The sequence below is a fragment of the Balaenoptera physalus genome, assembly GCF_965194825.1.
Source record: "Balaenoptera physalus genome assembly, chromosome: 14".
Lineage (NCBI taxonomy): Eukaryota > Metazoa > Chordata > Mammalia > Artiodactyla > Balaenopteridae > Balaenoptera > Balaenoptera physalus.
Window position 1 is genome coordinate 6,654,895 of NC_138893.1, and position 24,785 is coordinate 6,679,679.

At 39.3% G+C, this 24,785-nt stretch overlaps 1 protein-coding gene across 2 annotated transcripts in view; it reads right to left on the reverse strand.

Annotated features, from left to right (window-relative positions):
• LOC309643121 (uncharacterized protein) overlaps positions 1–24,785 on the reverse strand; it is a 60,133-nt gene that overhangs the window by 17,868 nt on the left and 17,480 nt on the right. The window contains exons 3-4 of one of the 2 annotated variants that reach the window (XM_082425584.1): positions 10,915–11,041; positions 10,527–10,622 (exon numbers count right to left, since the gene is read on the reverse strand). In XM_082425584.1, the coding sequence (XP_082281710.1) occupies positions 10,527–10,622; positions 10,915–11,041 (223 nt within the window). Of the gene's footprint in view, positions 1–10,526; positions 10,623–10,914; positions 11,067–24,785 lie in introns of both variants that reach the window. The other variant, XM_082425585.1, reaches the window with a different exon arrangement.

Below are 24,785 nucleotides of genomic sequence, written 5' to 3' on the forward strand. Positions count from 1 at the left end.
CAAAAAGTGACAATATATATTTTAAAATTTACTTTATTGAAGTATAGTTGATTTACAATGTTGTGTTAGTTTCTGGTATACAGAAAAGTGACTCAGTTATATATATATATACATTTTCATATTCATTTCCATTGTAGTTAATTACAGGATATTAAATCTAGTTCCCTGTGCTGTACAGGAGGACCTTGTTGTTTATCCATGCTTATATATCCTAGTTTACATCTGCTAATCTGCTCCATCCCTCCCCCTTGGCAACCACCAGTCTGTACTGTATATCTGTGAGTCTATTTCTGTTTCATATATAAGTTCGTTTGTGTCATATTTTATATTCCACATATAAGTGATCATATGGTATATGTCTTTCTCTTTCTGAATTATTTCACTTAGTATGATAATCTCTAGGTCCATCCATGTTGTTGCAAATGGTATTATTTCATTCATTTTTTTTATAGCTGAGTGTAATATTCCATTGTATATATGTACCCCATCTTCTTTATCCCTTCCTCTGTCAGTGGACATTTAGGTTGCTTCCATGTCTTGGCTATTGTAAATAGTGCTGCTATGAATATTGGGGTGCATGTATCTTAGAGTTTTCTCTGGATATGTGCCTAGGAGTGGGATTGTGGGATCATATGGCAATTCTATTTTTAGTTTTTTGAGGAACCTCCATAGTGTCCTCCATAGTGGCTGTATCAATTTACATTCCCACCAACAGTGTAGGAGGGTTCCCTTTCTCCACATCCTCTCCAGCATTTGTTGTTTGTGGATTTTTTAATGACGGCCATTCTAACAGGAGTGAGGTGATATCCTGTTGTAGTTTTGATTTGCATTTCTCTAATAATTAGTGATGTTGAGTATCTTTTCATGTGCCTATTGGCCATCATCATCTGTGTGTTCTTTGGAGCAATGTCTATTTAGGTCTTCTGCCCATTTTTTGATTGGGATATTTTTTTGTTGTTGAGTTGTATGAGCTGTTTGTGTACTTGGGAAATTAAGCCCTTGAGAACTGACAATATAAATCTAGAATGAATATATTTTTCTTTGGGTAAGCCCAGCTGTTTATCCCCTATAAATTGCTCATTTTCATCTACTCCTTGCTGTTCCCCTGGTTCTGTCTCCTCTGTGTGTTCATCCACCCACCTGTAGATGTATTGATGTATGGAACTCTTTGGTGTCCTGGTGTGTTGGGCAGAGGATTTCTTGAGTTACAGATGTTTTACTGTTTGTAGGTTGAAGGGGAGTGACAAAATGAATATCTCAAACTGCCATGATGCTGACATCACTCAAAAGGGTAATTTTTAAAAAACAGCTTTGTGGGAAAAAAAAAAAAAAAAAAAACAGCTTTGTGTTATTTTGTGGCTACTACATCAGAATATGTGTGTGATTTGCACCTAGGGATAGTTATCAGAAATGTTCAAGTATTTGTGCAAACACCTGATAGCGTAAGAAAGAGGAGACCTCAGACATGCAGTCTGTGAGCAGTTTTACCTATAGTGCAGTTATTCCATTAGAAAGAGGTGTGGAATTTGTTCCTAAAATTTAGGTGAAGTGATGCATGATCCTGCCTCAGGCTGGAAGGCATTTAAATCAGCTTCAACTGACTGGACAGAGTTGTATGGATGGCAAAATGTGCCACAGACTTCTTCCTTGCAGACCAAGGCAAAGTGTAGGCAAAATATTAGTATACCCTGCTGCACCTGGGTACAGCTGGGCCAGGCAAAAGGCTAAGAGAACTTGAAGAGGAAACTATCCAGCTTCCTACCACAGACCTTCATTGTTAAAAGGCTAAAACAAAATGAGGAACAGCACATATGTAGAAAAACTGGCCAGAAGTCACCTATGGAGAAGTAAAATGGGTAGCACTGTGGGACTCTATGGAAAATAATGTTACTTTTCTGCACAGTTAGGACTTTGTGAGCAAATGTTAATGAAACTTGGAACTAAGGTCAAAGAATGAGATTGAGAGAGTGATTATTAAGGGTAGATCTCTAGAGAGATTTACATTTCAGTGGGGGTGCTGAAACCTGGGAGCCCTGATGACATCCTAGGTGTGAAGCTGGAGACAGTGGTCTTTTTTTTCCCCTGAAGAAATTTATATACCAAAAGGTTAAAGGAAGAATTTAGGATCCTCCCCAAGGGAGCAAAGGTTTTTCTTTCTCCTTGTAAAAGAGGAGTGGGACAGCTACCTCTCCCTTCTACAGGAGCAAGCCCAGATTCATTTTATCAGTGTTCTTCATCTGCAATACCAACTTTGTGTGTATGTGTAGGACACCTAGCTTCTGTCTCACTGCACCAAGAGTAAGATATTAAGGTACGTTGGAACTACACAGTTGTTATTTGGCTTTAAGTAAATAATACTTCACCATCTGTTCTGTTCCAGAAACTACATGTATTGTATTTATGATATTAACCAAGTTAAAAAATTTAACACTCTGAAATTTTAAATCTCCACAAAAATAACTTCAGACTGAAATGGCTTTGTTGGTGGAATTTTCCAAACAAACACTGAAGAAGAAATAACACACACAATCTTGAAAAATCATCATGAAACAATGCTCAACTCATCTTACAAAAATAGGACAGTCTTCAACCCCAAACCTGGAAAGATAACAAAGGACAGCTACAGAATACACACAGAAAAACTCAGTGATTATAAAAACTGAATATATTATGACCAAGGAGGATGTATTTCAGAAATATCAGATTGGTTTAACATTTGAAAATCAATCAAGACTACTCACCAGTACTATAACAGAATAAGTAAGTAAGAAAAGCCATGATTTATCTCATACAGAGATACACATAGCATTTGACAAAATTGAATATAATTCATGTTTTTTTTAAAAAACTCTTAGCAAATGAGGAATAGAAGAGAACTTCCTTAAAATGATAACGCACATTTACAGAAATCCTTAATGTCAAAATTAATGGTAACATACTGAACAGTATTTCCCTGAGGTCAGAACTTCTGTACAACACTTTACTGGCTAGGAATGCCAGTACAAAAGGCAAAAAAGTCTGTATTCATACATGACAGAATTGTTTACATAGAAAATTTTTACAGATCTACAAAACAACTACCAGAAAAAATGAATTCATTAGCAAGGTTGCAGGATACAAGGTAAATGTGCAAACATAAACTGTTTTTCTATATTACTATTTGTACTGTTTTTTTCTATAATTATACTAGCATTAAACAAAGACAAAAATAATATAAAATATTTAGGAATATATTTAAAGAAAAATCAGCAAAACTGCTCAACTGAGAATTTAAAGACCTAAGTAGAGGTATACCATGGTCAAGATGTCAGTTCTCCCCCAAATGAGTGATGCAATCCCAAATAACATCCTAACAGCTGTGTCTGTATTTGTGGAAATTGACAAGCTGATTCTAAAATTTAATGAAAATACAAAAGACCTATAACAGTACAGAATTGTCCAGAATGTCTAAAAACATAGAAATCATTTTAATACATTCTGTAGACTAAAGATGTTCTTGGCAACATTCTGTATTCATGCTGTAGAATACCCAAGAATCTTGAAGAAAACAGCAAACCTAGAAGGCTAACACTGCCAGATGTCAAGACTTATAATATTATAATAAAAGACAGTGTGGTATTGTCATAAAGATGGATAAATCAGTCAATGGAACAGTAAAGAAAGCCCAGGAGCATACATATATGATCACCTGATAAATGACAAAGATAAAACCGCAATTCACATGTAAGGCTGGATACTGTAAAACTCTTAAAGAGGAAAACATAGGCAGAACATGCTCTGACATAAATCACAGCAAGATCTTTTTTGATACATCTCCTAGAGTAATGAAAATAATAACAAAAGTAAACAGGACCTAATGAAACTTAAAAGCTTTTGCATATCAAAGGAAACCATAAACAAGACGAAAAGACAACCCTCAGAATGGGAGAAAATATTTGCAAATGAAGCAACTGACAAAGGATTAATCTCCAAAATTTACAAGCAGCTCATGCAGCTCAATAACAAAAAAACAACCCAATCCAAAAATGGGCAAAAGACCTAAACACACATTTCTCCAAAGAAGATATACAGATGGCCAACAAACACATGAAAGGATGCTCAACATCACTAATTAATCATTAGAGAAATGCAAATCAAAACTACAATGAGGTATCACCACCTCACACCAGTCAGAATGGCCATCATCAAAAAATCTACAAACAATAAATGCTGGAGAGGGTGTGGAGAAAAGGGAACCCTCTTGCACTGTTGGTGAGAATGTAAATTGATACAGCCACTATGGAGAACAATATGGAGGGTCCTTAAAACTAAAAATAGAAATACCATATGATCCAGCAGTCCACTCCAGGGCACATACTCAGAAAAAACCATACTTCGAAAAGATACACCCTGCCCCCTACCCCGGCCATGTTCATAGCAGCACTATTTACAATACCCAACAGAAGGAAGCAACCTAAACGTCCATCAACAGAGGAATGGCTAAAGAAGACGTGGTACATATATATATATATACCATGGAATATTAGCCATAAAAAAGAATAATGCCATTTGCAGCAACATGGATGGACCTAGAGGTTATCATATACTAAGCCAAGTAAGTCAGAAGGAGAAAGACAAATATTATATGATATCACTTATATGTGGAATCTAATTTAAAAATGATATGGATGAACTTATTTGCAGAACAGAAAGACACTCACAGATCTCAACATCAAACCTATGGTTACCAAAGGGGAAATATGGGGGCAAGTGATAAATTAGGAGATTGGGATTGACATATACACACTACTATGTATAAAATAGATAATAAGGACCTACCTTATAGCACAAGGAACTCTACTCAATATTCTGTAATAAGCTATATGGGAAAAGAATCTGAAAAAGAATGGATACATATATATATATGTATAACTGATTCACTTTGCTGTACACCTGAAACTAACACAACATTGTTAATCAATCAACTATACTCCAATAAAAAAAAAAAAAAAAACAACTCAGCTATTGGCTTCCAGCCCACCTGATGTGAAATCATTCCTCTTCATAATCCATGCCTGGCCCCAATTCCCCTCTGTTCCACAATTCGTATGTGGATGAAAAGATGATGGTATTTTAGAGTAGGAAATATCTCTGCAGTGAAGTAGAAAATGAAATACGTTCTTCAGCTCAAAAGGAATAGTTCTTACTTCCTGGGGAATTCTGGAAATCATTCTTTGTATTTTTAAAAGCTGGAGAAACATTTTTTAACAGTTTCACTTAGCTCCACCATGTGAAAAGAGGTAATAAGTAATTGGGGCCCATGCCCACCTCACCATCTATATAATTATCATACAAGCACTCTTAGGCTGCCCAAACATAGAAACGTCAACTGTTTAAAACTGCCCAGCTCTACAGCAAACCCCTGAGAATCACTCCAACATTGGGGAACACAGTGTGTTAACTCTGGATGTCTGACTGAACTCCATTCTCTAAGGGTCCTGTCTGTCATGGTTGTCTCTTCATCCACAAACTTGGGTTCTAGTTACATAGTCGTAAAAAAAAAGGTGAATTGCAAAAAAGAAAAAAAATCACCACAATTCAGTGGAAGGAAGGACAGCCTTTTTAATAAGCTTCTGTTTATCAGAAGACATCATTAAGAAAGTGATAAGATGTAACTGAGAAGATACTTTTCAATACATGAAATTTGACAAAAGATTCATACCCAGAATATATTGTTAAACATCTCTAAATCAGTAAGAGACCAATAACCTAGTAATATAAAAAAAGTAAATGAGGTGAATAATCACTTCACTAAAGGAGATATCCAAATAAGCAACAAATGTATGAAAAGATGCTCAACATCATTAGTCATCAGAGAAATGGAAATTAAAACTTAGTTACACACCACAATGACTAGAATGGATAAAATTAATTAGACTGACAATATCAAGTTCTCAGAAGGATGTAATGTAACTGGAACTCTTATACATAGCTGGTGGCAGTATAATTTAGTACAACCACTTGGAAAACAGTTTAAATATTACTAAAGCTAAATATGTGACTACTCTATACTCGGCGAGTATATTTCTGGCTTTACATCTAACAAAAATAAAAGCGTTTAGGTCCTCCAAAAGACATACACAAGAATACTGATGGAAGAGGAAATCAAGATGGCAGCGGTAGAGGACACGTAGCTCACCTCCCCCCAGGAACACATCAAAAATACATCTATTTTGGAGCAGGTCTCACTGAAAACAATCTGGAGACTGGCAGAAAAAGACTCATACAACTAAGGCTATAAAAAAGATCCATAGGGAAGGAAGGGAAGAGAAACAATCAGTTCAGGACCTGTGCCCCTAGGAGGGGACACAGAAGAGGAGTGTCAAATATCCTCCCTGGGCGGGGGTGGGGGGAAGCAGTTCCAACCCCTTACTGGGCATCTTAGCCCTGGGGTCCGACATCAGGAAGATAAGACCTCTTGGCTGGTATGAAGACCAGTGGGACCCGCAGCGTGGGGAGCTGTGAGAAACTTGGACTCTGCTCTTGAAGTGCACACACATGCTTGCTTGCTCAGGGAACAGGCAGAGGAAGCAGACTGAGACTTCAGAAATTGGGCTGGTTTCCTGCAACTGACCCAGCACATGCCCCCAGCCCACACAAAGTACCCACTCCAGCCCCTCTTGCTCCACAGCGCAGCTCCCCACTAGGGCAAAGGCTGTTGCTACTGAGGAGCGTACACAGTTCGGGGCATGGAGCTAGGTTGGACCTGACACTACATCTGAATGGTATGGGGGGGGGGCACTGCCAGTGCAGGGAGGGGCAGCAGATCAGGAGTGTCCTAGAACATGGACTTGTGTGCCAGGACAAGCACAGAGTGCACCCTGGCCCGCACTGGGCACACACACCAGTCCCTCTTGCTCCAACCACCGCTTCCTTCTGGGGAACGGAAGCAGCTCTGACCCAACCCTCCAGCTTCTGCTCTACTACCTTAAGACCTGACACCGGCCCTGGCCCTGGTAGGCAGTGTCAACCACTGAGCATAGCAGAAGCCCTGGCTGACACCTGGCTCCTAGCCCCTCCATCTCCAGCCCTAGCCCTCAGCAAGGTGTAGCTGCCAGAATACCCTGGGGGGAGATACTCCCACCAAAGCCATTGGGCACACACAAGACTATGTAGGGACCCACCCAAGGACACCACTCCAAGACCAGGATAGGTAACTGTTTCCCCTAATTTCACAAAGACAGAGAAAGTTAAGAAAAATGAGAAGACAAAGGAATTTGTTTCAAACAAAAGAACAAGAAAAAAACCCTGAACAAAATCAACTAATGAAACAGATATAATTTACTAAAGATTGTAAAGCATTAGTAATAAGCATGATAACTAGACTAGTGAAAAGATTATATGAACACAGTAAGAATTTTAACAAGGAACTAGAAAACAGAAAAAAAAACCACTTGGAGGTGAAAAACACAATTAGTGAAATGAAAAATACACTAGAAGGAATTAAGAGCAGACTAGGTGATATAGAAGGATGCAGAAGTGATCTGGAAGATAGAATAATGGAAATCTCCTAATCAGATTAGCAAAAAGAAAAACAAACTTAAAAAGGGTAGTTCAGAGGACCACTGGGACAACATCAAGCATACTAACGCTCTCATTATAGGGGTACCAGAAAGAGAAGAAAGAAAAAACAGGTAGAAAACATATTTGATGAAATTATGGCTCAAAACCCTGAACCTAAAGAATAGATATTCAGGTACAGGAAGCACAGAGGGTCCCAAACAAGAAAAACCCAAAGAGACTTACACCAAGACATATCATAATTAAAATGGCAAACATTAAAGATAAAGAGAATTCTAAAGGCAGCAAGAAAGAGTCACATGTAAGAAACCCCAATAAGGCTATCAGCTGATTTGTCTGCAGAAATTTTTCAGGCCAGAAGGGAGTGGCATGAGATATTTAAAGTGTTAAAAGGGAAAAACTTCCAACATAGGATACTCCACCCAGCAAGATTATCATTCAGAATTGAAGAAGAGATAAAGAACTTCTCAGACAAGCAAAAACTAAAACAGTCATCAATACTAAACTGACCTTATAAGAAGTGTTAAAGGATCTTCCTTAAGTGAAAAATGGTGGGAGGAAGGTACAACAAGAAATAAGAAACTACAGGATGGAGAAAATCCCACCAGAAAAGGCAAAAATATAGTAAAGGCTGTGGATCAACCACTAAAATAAGCTATTGTGAAAGTTAAAAGACAGCATTTGTAAAATAAACTGTAACTACAATAAACAGTTAAGAGGTAGACATGAAGATGTAAAATATGTTAAAAGCCAAAACGTGGGGGAATGTAGATCTTCTAGAATGTCTGAATTTAAACGACTATCAGTTTAAAATAAATACAGTTCTAGGTCAACATATATGAACCACATGGTAACTACAAATCAAAAACCCACAATAGTTTTTTTTTCTAATAAAACTCCCAGCAAACAATGGTCCAGGACTGGGTGGCTCATGGGGGAATTCTACCAAACACATAACAAACTACTAATACCTACCCTTCTCAAACTATTTGAAAAAACTGAAGAGAATGGAACACTCCCAAATTCAGTCTACAAGGTGACAATTACCCTGATACCAAAACCAGACACAAGTACACACCAATATCTCTGAGGAAAACAGATACAGAAATCCTCAATAAAACATTAGCAAACCAAATTCAATATTATATAAAAAGGATCATATGCCATGATCAAGTGGGTAGATTTATTCAAGGGATGCAAGGATGGATCAATATCCACAAATCAATGTGATACTCCACATTAATGAAAGGAAGGATAAAAATCACATAATCATCTCAATAGACACAGAAAAAGCATTTGACCAAATTCAACATTCATTCACGATAAAAACTCCCATCACAGTGGGTATAGAGGGAGCATATCTCAACATAATAAAGGCCATTTATGGCAAACCCATAGCCAACATCATACTCAATGGTGAAAAGCTGAAAGCCTTCCTTTCATTTCCAGGAACAAGACAAAGATGCAGACTATCGCCACTTCTATTTAAACATGGTATCGGAAGTCCTATCCACAGCAATCACAGACACAAAGAAAAAATAAAAGGTATCCAAATTGGAAGGGAAGAGGTATAGCTGTCACTATTTGCAGATAGTGCTCCTGGGTATATATCCGGAGAAAAGGAAAACACTAATTTTAAAGGATACATGCACCCCAATGTTCACAGCAGCATTTACAATAGCCAAGACACGGAAGCAACATAGGTGCCCATTGACAGACAACTGGATAAAGAAAATTATATATACACACACACATGCACACACACAACAGAACAGTACTCAGTCATAAAAAAAATAAATTCTGTCATTTGCAGGAATGTGGATGGACCTAGAGGATATCATGCTTAGTGAAATAAGCCAGAAAAAGAAAGACAAATACTGTATGATATCAATTACATATGAAATCTAAAAAGATAATGCAAATGAATGTATATGCAAAACAGAAACACTCACAGATACAGAAAACAAACATGGTTACTGAAGGGGAGACTGAAGGGTGGAGGGACAAATTAGGTGTTTGTTTTAACAGATACAAACTACTATGTATAAAATAGATATGCAACAAGGATATATTATACAGCACAGGGAATTATAGCCATTATCTTGTAATAACTTATAATGGAGTATAATCTGCAAAAATATTGAATCACTATGTTGTATACCTGAAACTAATGTAATATTGTAAATCAACTATATTTCAATTAAAAAATGTAACACCATTTTTCAAATACCCTCAAATTCAAAATAAATATATTTTAAAACAAGTATGTTTCAAATATGTACCCCAATTATGTTTCAATAATAGAATGGACAGATAAATTCTGGGATAGTCATGATGGAACACTGCACAGCAATATAAAGCAATAAACTACTAATGTATATGACATATATATCTCACAGACATAGTGCTGATCCAAAGAAGGCAGACACTATACACACACACACACATATAGTATATATACACATATACATATTGTGTGTATGTATATACATAGTGCACATATATACATAGTACCTACTATATGACTACAGTTATCTGAAGTGAAAAACAGGCAAACTTGATCTATGATAATAGAAGGGGGAGATGTTATTTACTGGGAGGAGGACACCAGGGAGCCTTCTGGGGTGCTAAAAAAATGTTCCATATGTTCATCTTGACAATGGCTATATGGATGTATGCATATACAAAACTTTATTTACTTGAACACTTAAACATCTGTGTATTTAACTCTATGTAATTTACACCTTAAAAAAAGGATACCATTTGTGTATAAGAGGGACACTGGGGAGATACTGCGCAATTCAGTGACACTGGATATTTGAGTCATGTTAACATGCTACTTCCAAAGGTCCAGAGCCACTAAAACATGATTCCTGAAGACCATTTCAATGGCCTTAATCTCTGAACTACCCCTTTGTGATCTGATTTCCTCCTAAACTCCGTCCGGCTCATACTCCCAGACTCACCTGGGACACTCTGGCTTGGGGACCCTTCCTCTAATATCCATGGCTCCTCTCCTTGCTCCAACTTGAGGATCACTTCTGGTTTAGGGATGCAAAACCCTGTGAATGAGAATTATATGACATGAGACAAATTGGATGAGTGTCAGGGTCTTTGATACACTGTTCTCAAAGAGTATACAATTAAAAAAAAAAAGCTCATCTACTCCTGTTATGGAGCAGAGGACAACACATTCTTTCTGGTACCCAAAAGGGATAAATTGTCCTTGGCCTGTAAATCCCAAACCTAAATATTATTATATTCTACATATATTCTACAAAAATTCCACAAGTTTCTGTAAATAAGAAAGGACATGTATACTGGGGGTCTACATGGGAAATAAGCGCTCCCTACCTACTGAGATGAGGTGGCTGTAGTTCTCCAGCATCACGTCCCTGTACAGCGTCCTCTGAGCAGGGTCCAGGTGCTGCCACTCCTCCTGGGTGAAGCCCACAGTCACATCCCTGAATGACAGTGATCCCTAGAAAAACACACTTCTGCTCAATCTGCAGTGGTCAGAGTCAGGTGATGTGGAAAAAGAAGTTTAAAGACTAATTCTTACCGTTTTTCCTGTTGAAAATTGACCACAACATGTTACAAAGGACCTCTACTATATAGCTTGTTTCGTGTTACACTTTGTGATTAAACAAGAAACCATGGTAGAAATACCATTGGTGGATTAATTTATTACTTAATGGAAAAATATCTGCATGCCTTTATGTGCCTGAAAGTGTCCTAGCTTTTGAGAATTCCAAGTTGAAAAATATACTCTTCCTGGTCTCAAAGAGCTTATTCTCATAAGGAAAGATATAAAGATATACCTACCATAGGACTTAAAGGACCCATATCACAAATATGTACAATGCAGACAGATCATAAAGGGGTTCTGTGCAAGTTCATGTGAGAGTGTCAGCACCCTGGATTTCACTGAGCAGATAAAACTTTCAGTGCTTAAATATAAATAGTAGTTTCTTTGCAAATATGCAGCAAAACTGCAAGAAATGTTAAGAAGACCTGAAAAAACATGTGGCAAGTCAATGGACTGCACAACAGGACAGGAGAGCAGGTCTGAACCTGTGATGAGATAAAAGGCTGCAGAGGCAGGGGCAAAAGGTTCAGGGGAGGAAACTAGGGAATATATTTGGCTTAAGTTCTGTTGGTGATCTCCAAATATTTCATCACTCATCTAATCCATAAAATTTTTGAGGAACCACCAGTTTTATTTATATTTATCTATAAATTAAATACTGTCAATTCACATATGAGGAGAGCTTAATTCTGTTCTTTTCAGATAAAAATGTAAATAAACAAGCTAATATTTTCTTCCCGTGCCCTAAAGGACTGACAGTATATGATGTATGCAGAATTATCTTGCACACTCCCTTAGGGCACAACCTCTCTCTCTTCCCCCATCTCCACTCACCCTAGGTCATTGCTGTGAATAGCACGAAGCCAATAGTGAGATGGAAATACACACTTCCATCCTAGTTATATAAACTAATTTTTGCCGAGGAAACAATGATCCCAAAGTTGTTTTTTTTTTTTTTTTCAAGTGAATCATTTAATGTGTGAGGCTCAGTTTGATATTACTGTAAGTATTAACAGAAGAAAATGGGAAAGTATAAACATTTCCCCTTCTATCAAAAACGGGTTTGATGCCAGGATAAACCAGCCTGTTGATTTAACATAGCTGATTAAAAAGGCTAGAGAATCTGAAAGTAAAAAATGTACTTGGAAGCAATGTCCTCTGAGGCTTCATTCTCCTGAGGGCAGCAAAATGCTGAAAAATTTAACTGGCTCAAAAATTATATTGAGAGATCAAAAAGAAGAGCTAGTCACAGCTTGGGAAAAATTTGGAGAACAGATGACACTAAATATAGTTAGATTAATAATTCCGAAGTTTCCCTGGAGTTATAATAGCACTCTGAGCTAACCAAAGGGGCTATAAACTCATGCTCCTTTGAACAGAGTGGTTCTAAATGATAGATTCTCCAGTGCACCCAGCTGTATTTCCAAGTATAATTCTAGTATTTGTACCTAGCAATACAGAAGAAAAAGCAGCAGGGAGGAAGTGTCAAGTATATAGGACATGAAAGGATTTGGCAGCCCTAGAATTCCCAGTTTGAATCTTTGTCATCAGGAAAATCCCATTCCAGCTCAGTCCAAGGTGAGGCTGGAGGTGGTGCTGTGGATGGCCTGTGACAAGCAGGAGGCAACAGTATAAGTGCTGAACTCTGGCTTTCTTCCTTCATCTGCTAAAGAAACTCAAAATAAGGCTGTATGAAGAAAACATGGGATAATACACTGCTTGCTGATGGCCTTTTCTCAGGATCTTGTTGCAGACAGAGCTGTACCAAGCTAAGGAAGGCAGGAGAGAATGTTTCTGAGGGCGGTGTTTGCAATCTGTCACTATTTACTGTGCGAGTTCCACTGGAGACATGTACACTTTCTCCAATCCCAGAGTCTACGCCTGATCGGGAACTTTTCATTCTGGATTCTGATTGAGGGAAAATACTGATATCCAATGGGCTCTAAGGAGGACCTTTCAGTTTTTGTAACAACGTCTGAGTCCTGTGCATGTCCTGGAAAGGTACCTGCCCACTGGCCAATTCACATGCTGTAATCCCAATGCTGTAAATATCTGTGCTGGATCGCCTGTATTAAGAGGGGAGTCGCCTGTATTATTAGCGGAGATGCTAAACAGGGAACTTGCTGAGCAAAGGGAGAGAGGAAGAGCTACTCCCAGAGGGTCTGCATGATCTGCCTTGGAGGTTCTGGAAACCTCTTGTCAAGTCTGGGGAAACAGGAGGAAGAGCAGGGTAGACGCACAGTGACAATGAAACAGATGCTAGACATACAGTATGCCAGATGTCTTCAGAACATGGAAGTAGAAATATCAACTGGAAGGTTGGATAGATGAATCTGGAATTTAGAAGTGTAGTATGAAAATAAGGATTTGGGTGAAAATCGCAACTCTGTCACTAGAGTCACCAGAGTGAATCAGATGGTCACAGAGGAGACAAATTAAGGAAAGAAAAAATACCAGCACAGAATTGAAGGGATCACCAATATTTGAGAGGCTGGCAGAAAAAAGAAAAATAGGCTATGAAGGCTGAGAAGAAATTTTCTGAAGTGTAAGAACAGAACCAGATGACAAGAGAATAGTGGGAAATAATAACACAGTTTCACAAATAACTGACACTTCCAATTAAAGATGGTGGACTTAAAACACACATCTATCTCTGATGCCTCCAACAATATAAGTGGAAGAAACAATAAAACAAAAGTAAAACAAACAAATGTGCCAATAACAGAATACACCAGAAAGACAATTTTATGCAACTTCTGGATGATATAAGTGGATAGTATCAGACAAAAGAAACTAGAAGCATGGTACCTACAATTTATACAAGCACACAAGTGGGCAGAAGCAGTGGCTTCCAACCACAGCCGGAGACTACCAATCTCTGAGCCCTCCAACCAGGGCCAGGGGTCAGCATAGGTGCTAAGATGAATGACTGGCAAAGTAACTCACTGACAAAGTAACTGACTCCTAGGGCACCTTGGTGGACCTCCATTCTGTGGAGATCCAGCAGTTAATGAAGACCAAAGCTGAAGTGCAGCCATTCTATAAAGTCAGGACACTTTTTTTTTTTTTTAAACATATCTATATACAATTGGCCCTCCATATGCACAGGTTCCACATCCACAGATTCAACCAACCAGAGAATGAAAATATTTGGGGGAAGAAGAATTCCAGAAAGTTCCAAAAAGCAAAACTGAATTTGCCACACACCAGCAATTATTTATATAGAATTTACATTGTATTTACAACTATTTACATGGCATTTACATTGTATTAGGTATTATAAGTAATCTAGAGACAATTTAAAGTGTATGAGAAGATCTGCCACAAAGGAGGTGAGAATATACAATGGGGAAAAGACAGCTTCTTGCTGGGAAAACTGGACTACTTACACCATAAAAAATAAACTCAAAATGAATTAAAGACTTAAATGTAAGACCTGAAACCATAAAACTTCTATAAGAAAACATACGCAGGGGGTACTTCCTGGTTCATGCCCTGGTCCGGGAAGATCCCACATGCCTCGGAGCAACTAGGCCCGCGTGCCACAACTACTGAGACTGTGCTCTAGAGCCTGCGAGCCACAACTACTGAAGCCTGTGCGCCTACAGCCCATGCTCCACAACAAGAGAAGCCACCGCAACGAGAAGCCCGTGCACCGCAACAAAGAGTAGCCCCTGCTCAACGCAACTAGAGAAAGCCCACACACAGCAATTAAGACCCAACCAGCCAAAAATAAATTAATTAATTAATTTAAAAAAAAAAAAGAAAACATACACAGGGGACTTCCCTGGCAGTACAGTGGTTAGGGCTCTTCATTTCCATTGCAGGGGGCATGAGTTCAATCCCTGGTCAGGGAACTAACATCCTGTAAGCTGTGCTGTGTGGCAAAAACAAACAAACAAAAAATAGGCTCTCTGAACAAACGTATGGACACCAAGGGGGGGAAGTGGTGGGGGGTGGTGGTGGTGTGATGAATTGGGAGATTGGGATTGACATGTATACACTAATATGTATAAAATGGATAACTATTAAGAACATGCTGTATAAAAATAAAATTCAAAAAAAAAAATAGGCTCTCTGACATCAATCTTAGCAATGGTTTGGATATTCTGCTCAGGCAAGGGAAACAAAAGCAAAAATTACGCAGTAGGACTACGTCAGACTAAAAAGCTTTGTACGATGAAGGAAACTATCAACAAAATGAAAAGGCCACCTAATGAATGGGAGAAGACATTTGCAAATGATATCTCCAACAAGGGGTTAACATCCAAAATATACAAAGAACTCATACAATTTGACATCAGAAAAACAATCCAATTAAACCCAGGCAAGGAACTGAACAGACATTTATCTAAAGAAGATATACAGATGGCCAATAGACACATAAAAAGATGCTCAACATCACTGATCATCAGGGAAATGCAAATCAAAACCACAGTGAGATATCACCTCACATCTGTCAGAATGGCCATTACCAAAAAGAAAACAGATAACAAGTGCTGGTGAGGACGTGAAGAAAAGGGAACCCTTACATGCTGTTGGTGGGAATGTAAACTGGTAAAGCCACTATGGAAAACAGTATGGAGAGTCCTCAAAAAACTAAAAACAGAGCTACCATACAACCCAGCAACTCCATTTCTGGCTATTACTGGCTATTTATCTGAAGAAAATAAAAATGCTAATTTGAAAAGATATTCGCTCACCCCCCCGCATGTTCACTGCAGCATCATTTACAACAGCCAAGATATGGAAGCTACCTAAGTGTTCATCAACAGATGAATGTATAATGAAAATGTGGTATGTATGTGTGTATATACATACACACAAACACATACACCTGTACACAATGGAATATTACTCAGCCATAAAAAGAATGAAATCTTGCCATTTGTGACAACATGGGTGTACCTAGAGGGTACTGTGCTAAGTGAAATAAGTCAGACAGAGAAAGACAAATACTGCATGATTTCACTTATATCTGGAATCCAAAAAACAAAACAAATGAACAAATATAACCAAACAGAAACAGAGTCATAGATAAAGAGAACAAATAGGTGGTTGCCAGAGGGGAGGTTGGTAGGGGAAAGAGAGAAATAGGCGAGGGAGACTAAGAGGTGCAAACCTTCAGTTAACAAAATAAAAGAGTCACAGGTATAAAATGTAGAGTGTGGGGAACATAATTATATAATATCTTCATATAGTAACAAATGACATATTACTGGTGATCATTTTGAAACGTATAGAAATGTAGAATCACTATGCTGAATACAAGGAACTAAAATAGTGCTGTAAGTCAATTATACTTCAAAAACAAACAGACCAAGTCATAGAAAAAGAGATCAGATTTGTGGCTACTAGAGGTGGGGAGGAGGGGGAAGGGGAATTAGATGAAGGTAGACAAGACATACAAACTTTCAGTTATAAGTACTAGGGATGTAATGTACAACATGATAAAGATAAGTAACACTGCTGTATGTTATAAATGAAAGTTAAGAGAGTAGTAAATCCTAAGCATTCTCATCACAAGGAAAAAAATTTTTTTTTCTATTTCTTTAGTGTTGTACCTATATGAGATGATGGATGTTCAAAACACTAACTGAACACAAGCTAAAGGAACAGAATTCAGTGACCACAGATAAAAAATACAGACTTTGCAAAAACAAAAGCAGTTTGGAAAAGTCATTTGGATAACTGTAGTCTTCAACAATCAAGAACAGCAAAATTTGGAGAAGAGCAAGAAAGTAATTTCTAAAATTACAACATTATGATATACAAATGTCCAGTTTCAACAACAACAAAATCACAAAGAAACAAAAAAGTATGGCCCAATCAAAGGAAAAATATAAATTGACAGAAATGTCCCTGAGAAGACCAGACATTGAACTTCCTAAACAAAGGCTTTAAGTCAACTGTATTAAATATGCTCTAAAAAATAAAAGAGAGGTAGGAGTCAAGATGATGGAGTAGGAGGACGTGGAGTTCACCTCCCCCCAAAAATACATCAAGAATACATCTACCAATGGTACAATTCTCACAGAGCACCTGCTGAACACTAGCAGAGGTCCTCAGACACCTAAAAGGACAAGAAAGAACCCTGTGTAACCACGTAGGACCAAAGGGAAAAAAAAAAAGCCCAGAAACAGGATGGAATGCACCCCTGCTGTGGAGCTAAAGGAGAGGAGAGGTTGCCGCACCCGAGAGCCCCCTCACCAGTGGGGAGATCAGTTGGGACAAAAGGGGAGCTTCAGGGGCTTGGAGGAGAGAGCAGCAATCTGTCTGTGGCAGGCAGGACAGAGTGAGACCTATAAAGATGGTCCGTGCCACAGCCCTGTGCACCCCAGGCTGAGGTGTGTGTCCACCAGTACAACAGGGGCTGGGTGCTGGAACAGGGTGCTTGGAGAATAGATCCGAAAAGAGGACTGCTGTTGGCTGCAAGGAGACAACATGAAGGGGTGGGAGTGAGGAGCTCCGTAACTGGGAATGCTCAGGGAAAAAGCCCAGGCTGCCATAGACACGAAGCATCATTGTTGAGTGACACACAGAGAGCGGGGCCACTACTGTTGCCTCTTTCCCCACGTGCTGGCTGCTGCTTCCGTGGGCACTAGGAGGGGCTCCTGCCAGAGCAGGCTTGTGTGCCCCCGGTGGCCGCCTCCAGCCCCTCCCGCCTGGGCAGGCACGCATGCCACAGTCAGTGGCCACTTCTACCCCTTCCTGCCTGGGCAGGCTCATGCGCCCCTGGTTGCTGCCTCAGCCCCCTCCCACCTGGGAGGGCTTCGTGTGCTCCAGGGCAGCCCCGGGAGCAGATGCCTGTGGGTAGCCCACGTGCAGAGGTGAGGCTGAAACCACAGCGGAGCCCCAGGAGCCATGCACCTAAGAAAGAAGAGCTGAAATCTCTCCTCCCACTGCGTGAACCACGGAATTACACCTCCATGACTGGCTTTGTAAACTCAGCACCTCAGGAACATCTGAAGGGACAACAAGTGTTCCTGCAGTTGAGACGGGTCTAGCTTTAGCAGCTGTGGACTTTGTGGGCAAGTACACATGGGAGATTGGCCAGGCCAGAGTCTGGGTTGCCTCCACAGCGCCCACGGTGGTTCCAGATGCATGATTACTGCAGTCCTGGGAACTGACCTCAGTGGATCTATGCTGGTGGCCTGGTGAAAACAATGCCTGAGAGACACGAGGGCCAATTGCTGGCGTACCCACAGTTAAAGTGGGGCTGAAAGCAGTGCCAACGAGAGTGGAATTTGTGAGCTCCGACAACGGGTGAAAGGTGACACAACAGAGCACGCTCACAGGTGAACATCTCCAGAGGAGGAATACTCAGTGGCTTCCCTCCCAGTGGGAGTGCTCCAATACAGCCTACCTTGCACCGCAGATCAGAAACACGGCTAAGAAACAGACTGGGGGCCTCTTCAACAACAACTAGGGAGCAGACCCCGCCCCTGACAGGGCAGTGACAACCACAGAGCAAAGAGGAGGCCCCACTCAATACCCAGTGCAGGATCTGGTCACTAAAACATCAGTCACACCTCTTACCAAGGTGATAAGCATAAGCTGAAGAAAAAGATGGCAGACACCCATACTGACAACAGCCCTTGGACCAAAAAATGTTAAACCCATGCAGGCTACACGGAACTTCCCACATAAAAATAGTCCTGCAGGGCTTCCCTGGTGGCGTAGTGGTTAAGAAAGCACCTGCTAATGCAGGGGACATGGGTTCGAGCCCTGGTCCGGGAAGATCCCACATGCTGCGGAGCAACTAAGCCCATGCGCCACAACTACTGAGCCTGCGCTCTAGAGCCCGTGAGCCACAACTATTGAGCCTGCCTGCAACAACTACTGAAGCCCATGCGCCTAGAGCCTGTGCTTCGCAACAAGAAAAGCCACTGCAATGAGAAGCCTGTGCACTGCAATGGAGAGTAGCCCTCGCTCGCCACAACTAGAGAAAGCCCGTGTGCAGCAAAGAAGACCCAGTGCAGCCAAAAATAAATACATAAAATAATTAAATTAAAAAAAATAGCCCTCCAAGACAGTCTGAGGGTTTGACACTGGGAGGAAAAACCCCTAGAGCATTTAGCCTTGAAGGCCAGCAGGGCTTGAGTGCAGGAGCTCCACAGGGCTGGGGGAAACAGACTCCACTCTTGGAGGGAGTGCACACTAGGCCTCATGTGCACTGGGACACAGCACAAAGCAGTACCTCCAAAGGAACCTGGCAGACCTATCTAGGGGTCTTGGAGGGTCTCCTGGGGAGGCGGGGATCGACTGTAGCTCACTGTGGGGGCAAGGACACTGGCAGTGGAGGCCCCAGGGAATACTGATCAGTGTGAGCACTCCTGGAGGTCCCCATTTCAGCACCAAGACCTGACCCCACCCAACAGCCTGCAGGCTCCAGTGCTAGAAAGCCTCAGGTCAAACAACCAGCAAGATAGGAGCACAGCCCCACCCATCAGCAGACAGGCTGACTAAAGTTGTACTGAGCTCACAACCATCTCAAAACCAACCCTTTGACACGGCCCTGCCCACCAGAAGAACCAGACCCAGCTCCACCCACCAGACAGCAGGCACCAGTCCCTCCAATGAGGAAGCCTGCACAAGCCCCTAGACCAACCTCACCCACCAGGGGTCGGACACCAGAAGCAAGAGGAACGACTATCCTGAAGCCTGCAGAAAGGAGACCACAAGCACAGAAATTTAGACAAAATGAGAGGACAGAGAAATATATTTCAGACAAAGGAACAACCTAAAAACCCAAAGAAGAACTAAATGAAAAGGAGATAGACAATCTACCTGAAAAAGAACTCAGAGTAATGATAGTAAAGATGATCCAAAATCTCGGAAAAAGAATGGAGGCACAGACTGAGAAGATACAAGAAATGTTTAACAAAGAACTAGAATACTTACAGAACAAACAAATAGAGATAAACAACACAATAACTGAAATGAAAACTATACTAGAAGGAATCAATAGCAGAATAACTGAGGTGGAAGAATGAATAACTGAGCTGGAAAACAGAGTGGTGGAAATCACTTCCACAGAGCAGAATAAAGCAAAAAAGAATGAAAAGAAATGAGGACAGTCTCAGAGACCTCTGGGGCAATATTAAATGCACCAACAATTGCATTATGGGGTCCGAGAAGAAGAGAAAGAGAAATGGCCTGAGAAAATATCTGAAGAGATGATAGCTGAAAACTTCGCTAACATGGGAAAGGAAACAGTCACCCAAGTCCAGGAAGTGCAGAGAGTCCCATCCGGGATAAACACAAGGAGGAACATGCCGAGACACATATTAATCAAACTAACAAAAATTAAAGAAAAAACCTTAAGAGCAAAAAGGGAAAAGCATCAAATAACATAAAAGGGAATCCCCACAAGGTTATCAGCTGATTTCTTAGCAGAAACTCTGCAGGCCAGAAGGGAGTGACACAATATATTTGAAGTGATGAAAAAGAGAAACTTAAAGCCAAGAATACTCGACCCACCAAGGCTGTCATTCAGACTTGATGGAGATATCAAAAGCTTTACAGACAAGCAAAAGCTACGAGAATTTAGCATCACGAAACCAGTTTTACAACAAATGCTAAAGGAACTTCTCTAGGCAGGGGGGGAAAAAAAGGAGTCCACACTAGAAATAAGAAAATCACAAATGGAAACCTCACCAGTAAAGGGAAGCATACAGTAAAAGTAGGAAATCATCCACACACAAATATGATATCAAAACCAGCAATCATTAGAAGAGGAGAGTACAAATGCAGGAAAAGGGGATTGCACTTGAAATTCAGAGACCAGCAACGTGAAACAATCTTATATAGACTACTATATCAAAACCACATGGGAACTGCAAACCAAAAAACTACAATAGATACACACACAAAAAGAAAAAGCAACCCAAACATAACACTAAAGATAGTCATCAAACCTCAAGAGAACAAAACAGAAAGATAAGAAAGACCTACAAAAACAAATCCAAAAATATTCAGAAAATGGCAATAGGAACAAACAAATCAATAACTACCTTAAATGCCAATGGATTAAATGCTCCAGCCAAAAGATACAGACTGGCTGAACGGATGCAAAAACAAGACCTGTATATATGCTGTCTACAAGAGACCCACTTCAGATCTAGGGACACATACAAACTGAAAGTGAGGGGATGCAAAAAGATATTCCATGCAAATGGAAATCACAAGAAAGCTGGAGTAGCAATAAGCATATCAGGCAAAATAGACTTTAAAATAAAGACTGTTACAAGAGAAAAAGGACACTACATAATGATCTAGGGATCAATCCAAGAAGAAGATATAACAATAGCAAATATATATGCACCCAACAAAGGAGCACCTCAATATATAAGGCGAATGTGAACAGCCATAAAAAAAGAAATCGACAGTAACACAGTAATAGTGGGGGACTTTAATACCCCACTGTCATCAATGGACGGATTATCCAGACAAAAAATCAATATGGAAACACAGCCTTAAATGACATATTAGACCAGATGGACTTAATTGATATTTACAGAACATTCCCTCTCAGTGCAGCAGAATACACTTTCTTCTCAAGTGTAAAAGGAACATTCTCCAGGATACTTCACATCTGGGGCCACAAATCAAGCCTCATTAAATTTAAGAAAACTGAAATCAGAGCAAGCATCTTTTCTGACCAGAACACTATGAGATTAGAAATCACTTACAGGCAAAAAACTATAGAAAACACAAACACTTGGAGGCTAAACAATATGTTACTAAACAACCAATGGGTCACTGGAGAAAGTGAAGAGGAATTCAAAGAATACCTAGAGACAAATGACAACAAAAACATGATGACCCAAAACCTTTGGGACTGAGCAAAAGCAGTTCTAAGAGGGAAGTTTATAGTAATACAATACTACCTCAGGAAACAAGAAAAATCTCAAACAACCTAACCTTACACCTAAAGCAACTAGAGAAAGAAGAACAAACAAAACCCAAAGTTAGTAGAAGGAAAGAAATCATAAAGATCAGAGCAGAAATAAATGAAATAGAGACAAAGAAAATAACAGAAAGGAGCCACAGAGGTCCACATTTGTTCAGTGGGTTAAAGGACATGGAATGGAAAACCTTGAGGAGGAAGAAAAGAAAGTTCTATGCCAGAATGGTCATACTTATAAGACATTTCCATACTATAACCATTTCTTGTGTGTGCATTTTATTCCTCACTACTGTATATACAGTTGATGATAAGTACTTTTTTGAAATATCTAGTCATTCTAGATGTTCTGAAGTGCCTGATATATGTTAAAAGTAGAGGTAATAAAAAGACATATTGTAAAAATCTTTTTGTTAAAATTCATATGAAATATTGTTATTTATTTGGAGGGGGGGCAAGCTTGGCCAAACCACCTCTTTGAACAGTATGCATTGCATTTGTGCTCTGGTTCAAGGTCGGGTGAAGGAGAAAAAAGTGCAAAGACCTCTGTGCCAGTGTGTTTATAGTGAGGCAAGATTAACTACCGTCTTTTTTATGTTCATGCATTTTGTTTCACTTTGCTGTGTATAAAGTGTATATAATGGACAAATGAGTCCTAATTTACAACATCTAGTCTTTCTAGATGTTATAAAGGTTGCCAGAATATGACAAAAATAGAGTTAGTAAATAATACATTTTGTACATTTTGTGTTAAAAATTTCTAGGAAAGACTGTCTTCTGAAAACTTGGGCATTATAGCTCTCTGGGTTGGTGGAGATGGGAGAGAAGGGAAGGGGGTTGGTATTAGGGTAGAATGCACATACGTTGAAGACACTTTCAGATTATAAATGTCACATGTGTGCAGTTTATTCAAGACTGCTCTGTATATAGTGGACAAATTAAGTCCTTATTTGAAACATCTAGTCCAGCTATATGTTTAGAAGTGCCCGACATATGGTAAATGTAGAGGTAGTAAAATGTCGCTCTGTAAATATATTTTTGCTAAAATTCATAGGAAGTACTATCTTTGGGAATGTTAAATATTAAATCACCTCTGTGAGCAGTATACTATTGTCTAACTTGTTCAGTGGTTTGGAGGAGATGGGAGGGAAAGAATTGCAAAAGGTAATGTGCTAATGTGTTTGTACCTGGACATTTCCAAACAAAACCATTTTTTGTATGTTACGTGTATTTTGTTTTGCTGTGTATATAGTGTATATAATCGACAAATGAGTCCTAATTTTGCAACATCTAGTCTCTAGATGTTAAAGAGGTTGCTAGTGTATGACGAAGTAGTACAATTAGCACATTTTGTACAATTTGTGTTGAAATTCATAGGAAAGCTTGTCTTCTGTAAATGACTTTTGGATATGAATTTGCTCAACCACCTCTAAGATTACACATGCCTGTACTTGTCCACTGGATTGGTGGTGGAGAGAAGGAAGTGAGGGAGGGAATAGTTCAGGCCAAAATGGTCATATTTAGAAGATACCTCAGATTATAACCATTGTTATATGTGTGCAATTTTATTTAACAGTGCTGTGTACATAGTGCACAAGTAAGTTCTTATGTGAAATATCTAGTCTTTCTAGATATTTAGAAGTGCTTTATGTATTTAAAGTAGAAGCAGTAGAATAATGCCTCTTGTAAATATCTTTTAAAAACTGATGGGAAATACTGTCTTTGGAAATGGAATTGTTAAACCTCCCCTCTGAACAGTGTAGTCTGTGCTTGTTCATTGGGTTGAGGGAGGTGGGAGGGAAGATGGCAAAAGATGTTTTGCCAGTGTGTACTAGAACATTTCAACTTACCCATTGCTCTGCATGTTATATGCATTTCATTTAACTTTACTGTATATATTATGTATATACTGGACAAATGGGTCCCAATTTTATAACATCTAGTCTCTAGATAGTAAAGAGATTGCCAGTGTATGACAAAAGTAGAGTTAGTAAACTAACAAATTTCTACACTGTGTGTTAAAATTCATTGAAAAGCCGTCTTCTGAAAAGGACCTTTGGAAGTGAAATTGTAAATCACATCTAAGTGACACACAAAAAAATTAATGTACGACAAAGGAGCAAGACTATACAATGGAGAAAAGACAGTCTTTTCAAAAAATGGTGTGCTGGGAAAACTGGACAGCTACATGCAAAAGAATGAAATTAGAACATTCTTTAACACCACACACAAAAATAAACTCAAAATGGATGAAAGACCTAAATGTAAGACCAGATACTGTAACACTCTTAGAGGAAAACATAGGAAGAACACTCTTTGACATAAATCGCAGCAATATCTTGTTTGATCCATCTCCTAGAAAAACGGAAATAAAAACAAAAGTAAACAAATGGGACCTAATGAAACTTCAAAGCCTCTGCACAGAAAAGAAACCATCAACAAAATGAAAAAACAACCCAAAGAATGGGAGAAAATATTTGCAAATGACGTGACCAACAAGGGATTAATCTCCAAAATATTCAAACAGCTTGTGCAGCTCTATGTATGTAAAAAAAGAAAAAAATGGGCAGAAGATCTAAATAGACATTTCTCCAAAGAAGAAATAAAGATTGCCAAAAAGATGCTCAACATCACTAATTATCAGAGAAATGCAAATCAGAACTACAATGAGGTATCACCTCACACCAGTCAGAATGGCTATCACCAAAAAATCTAAAAAACAATAAA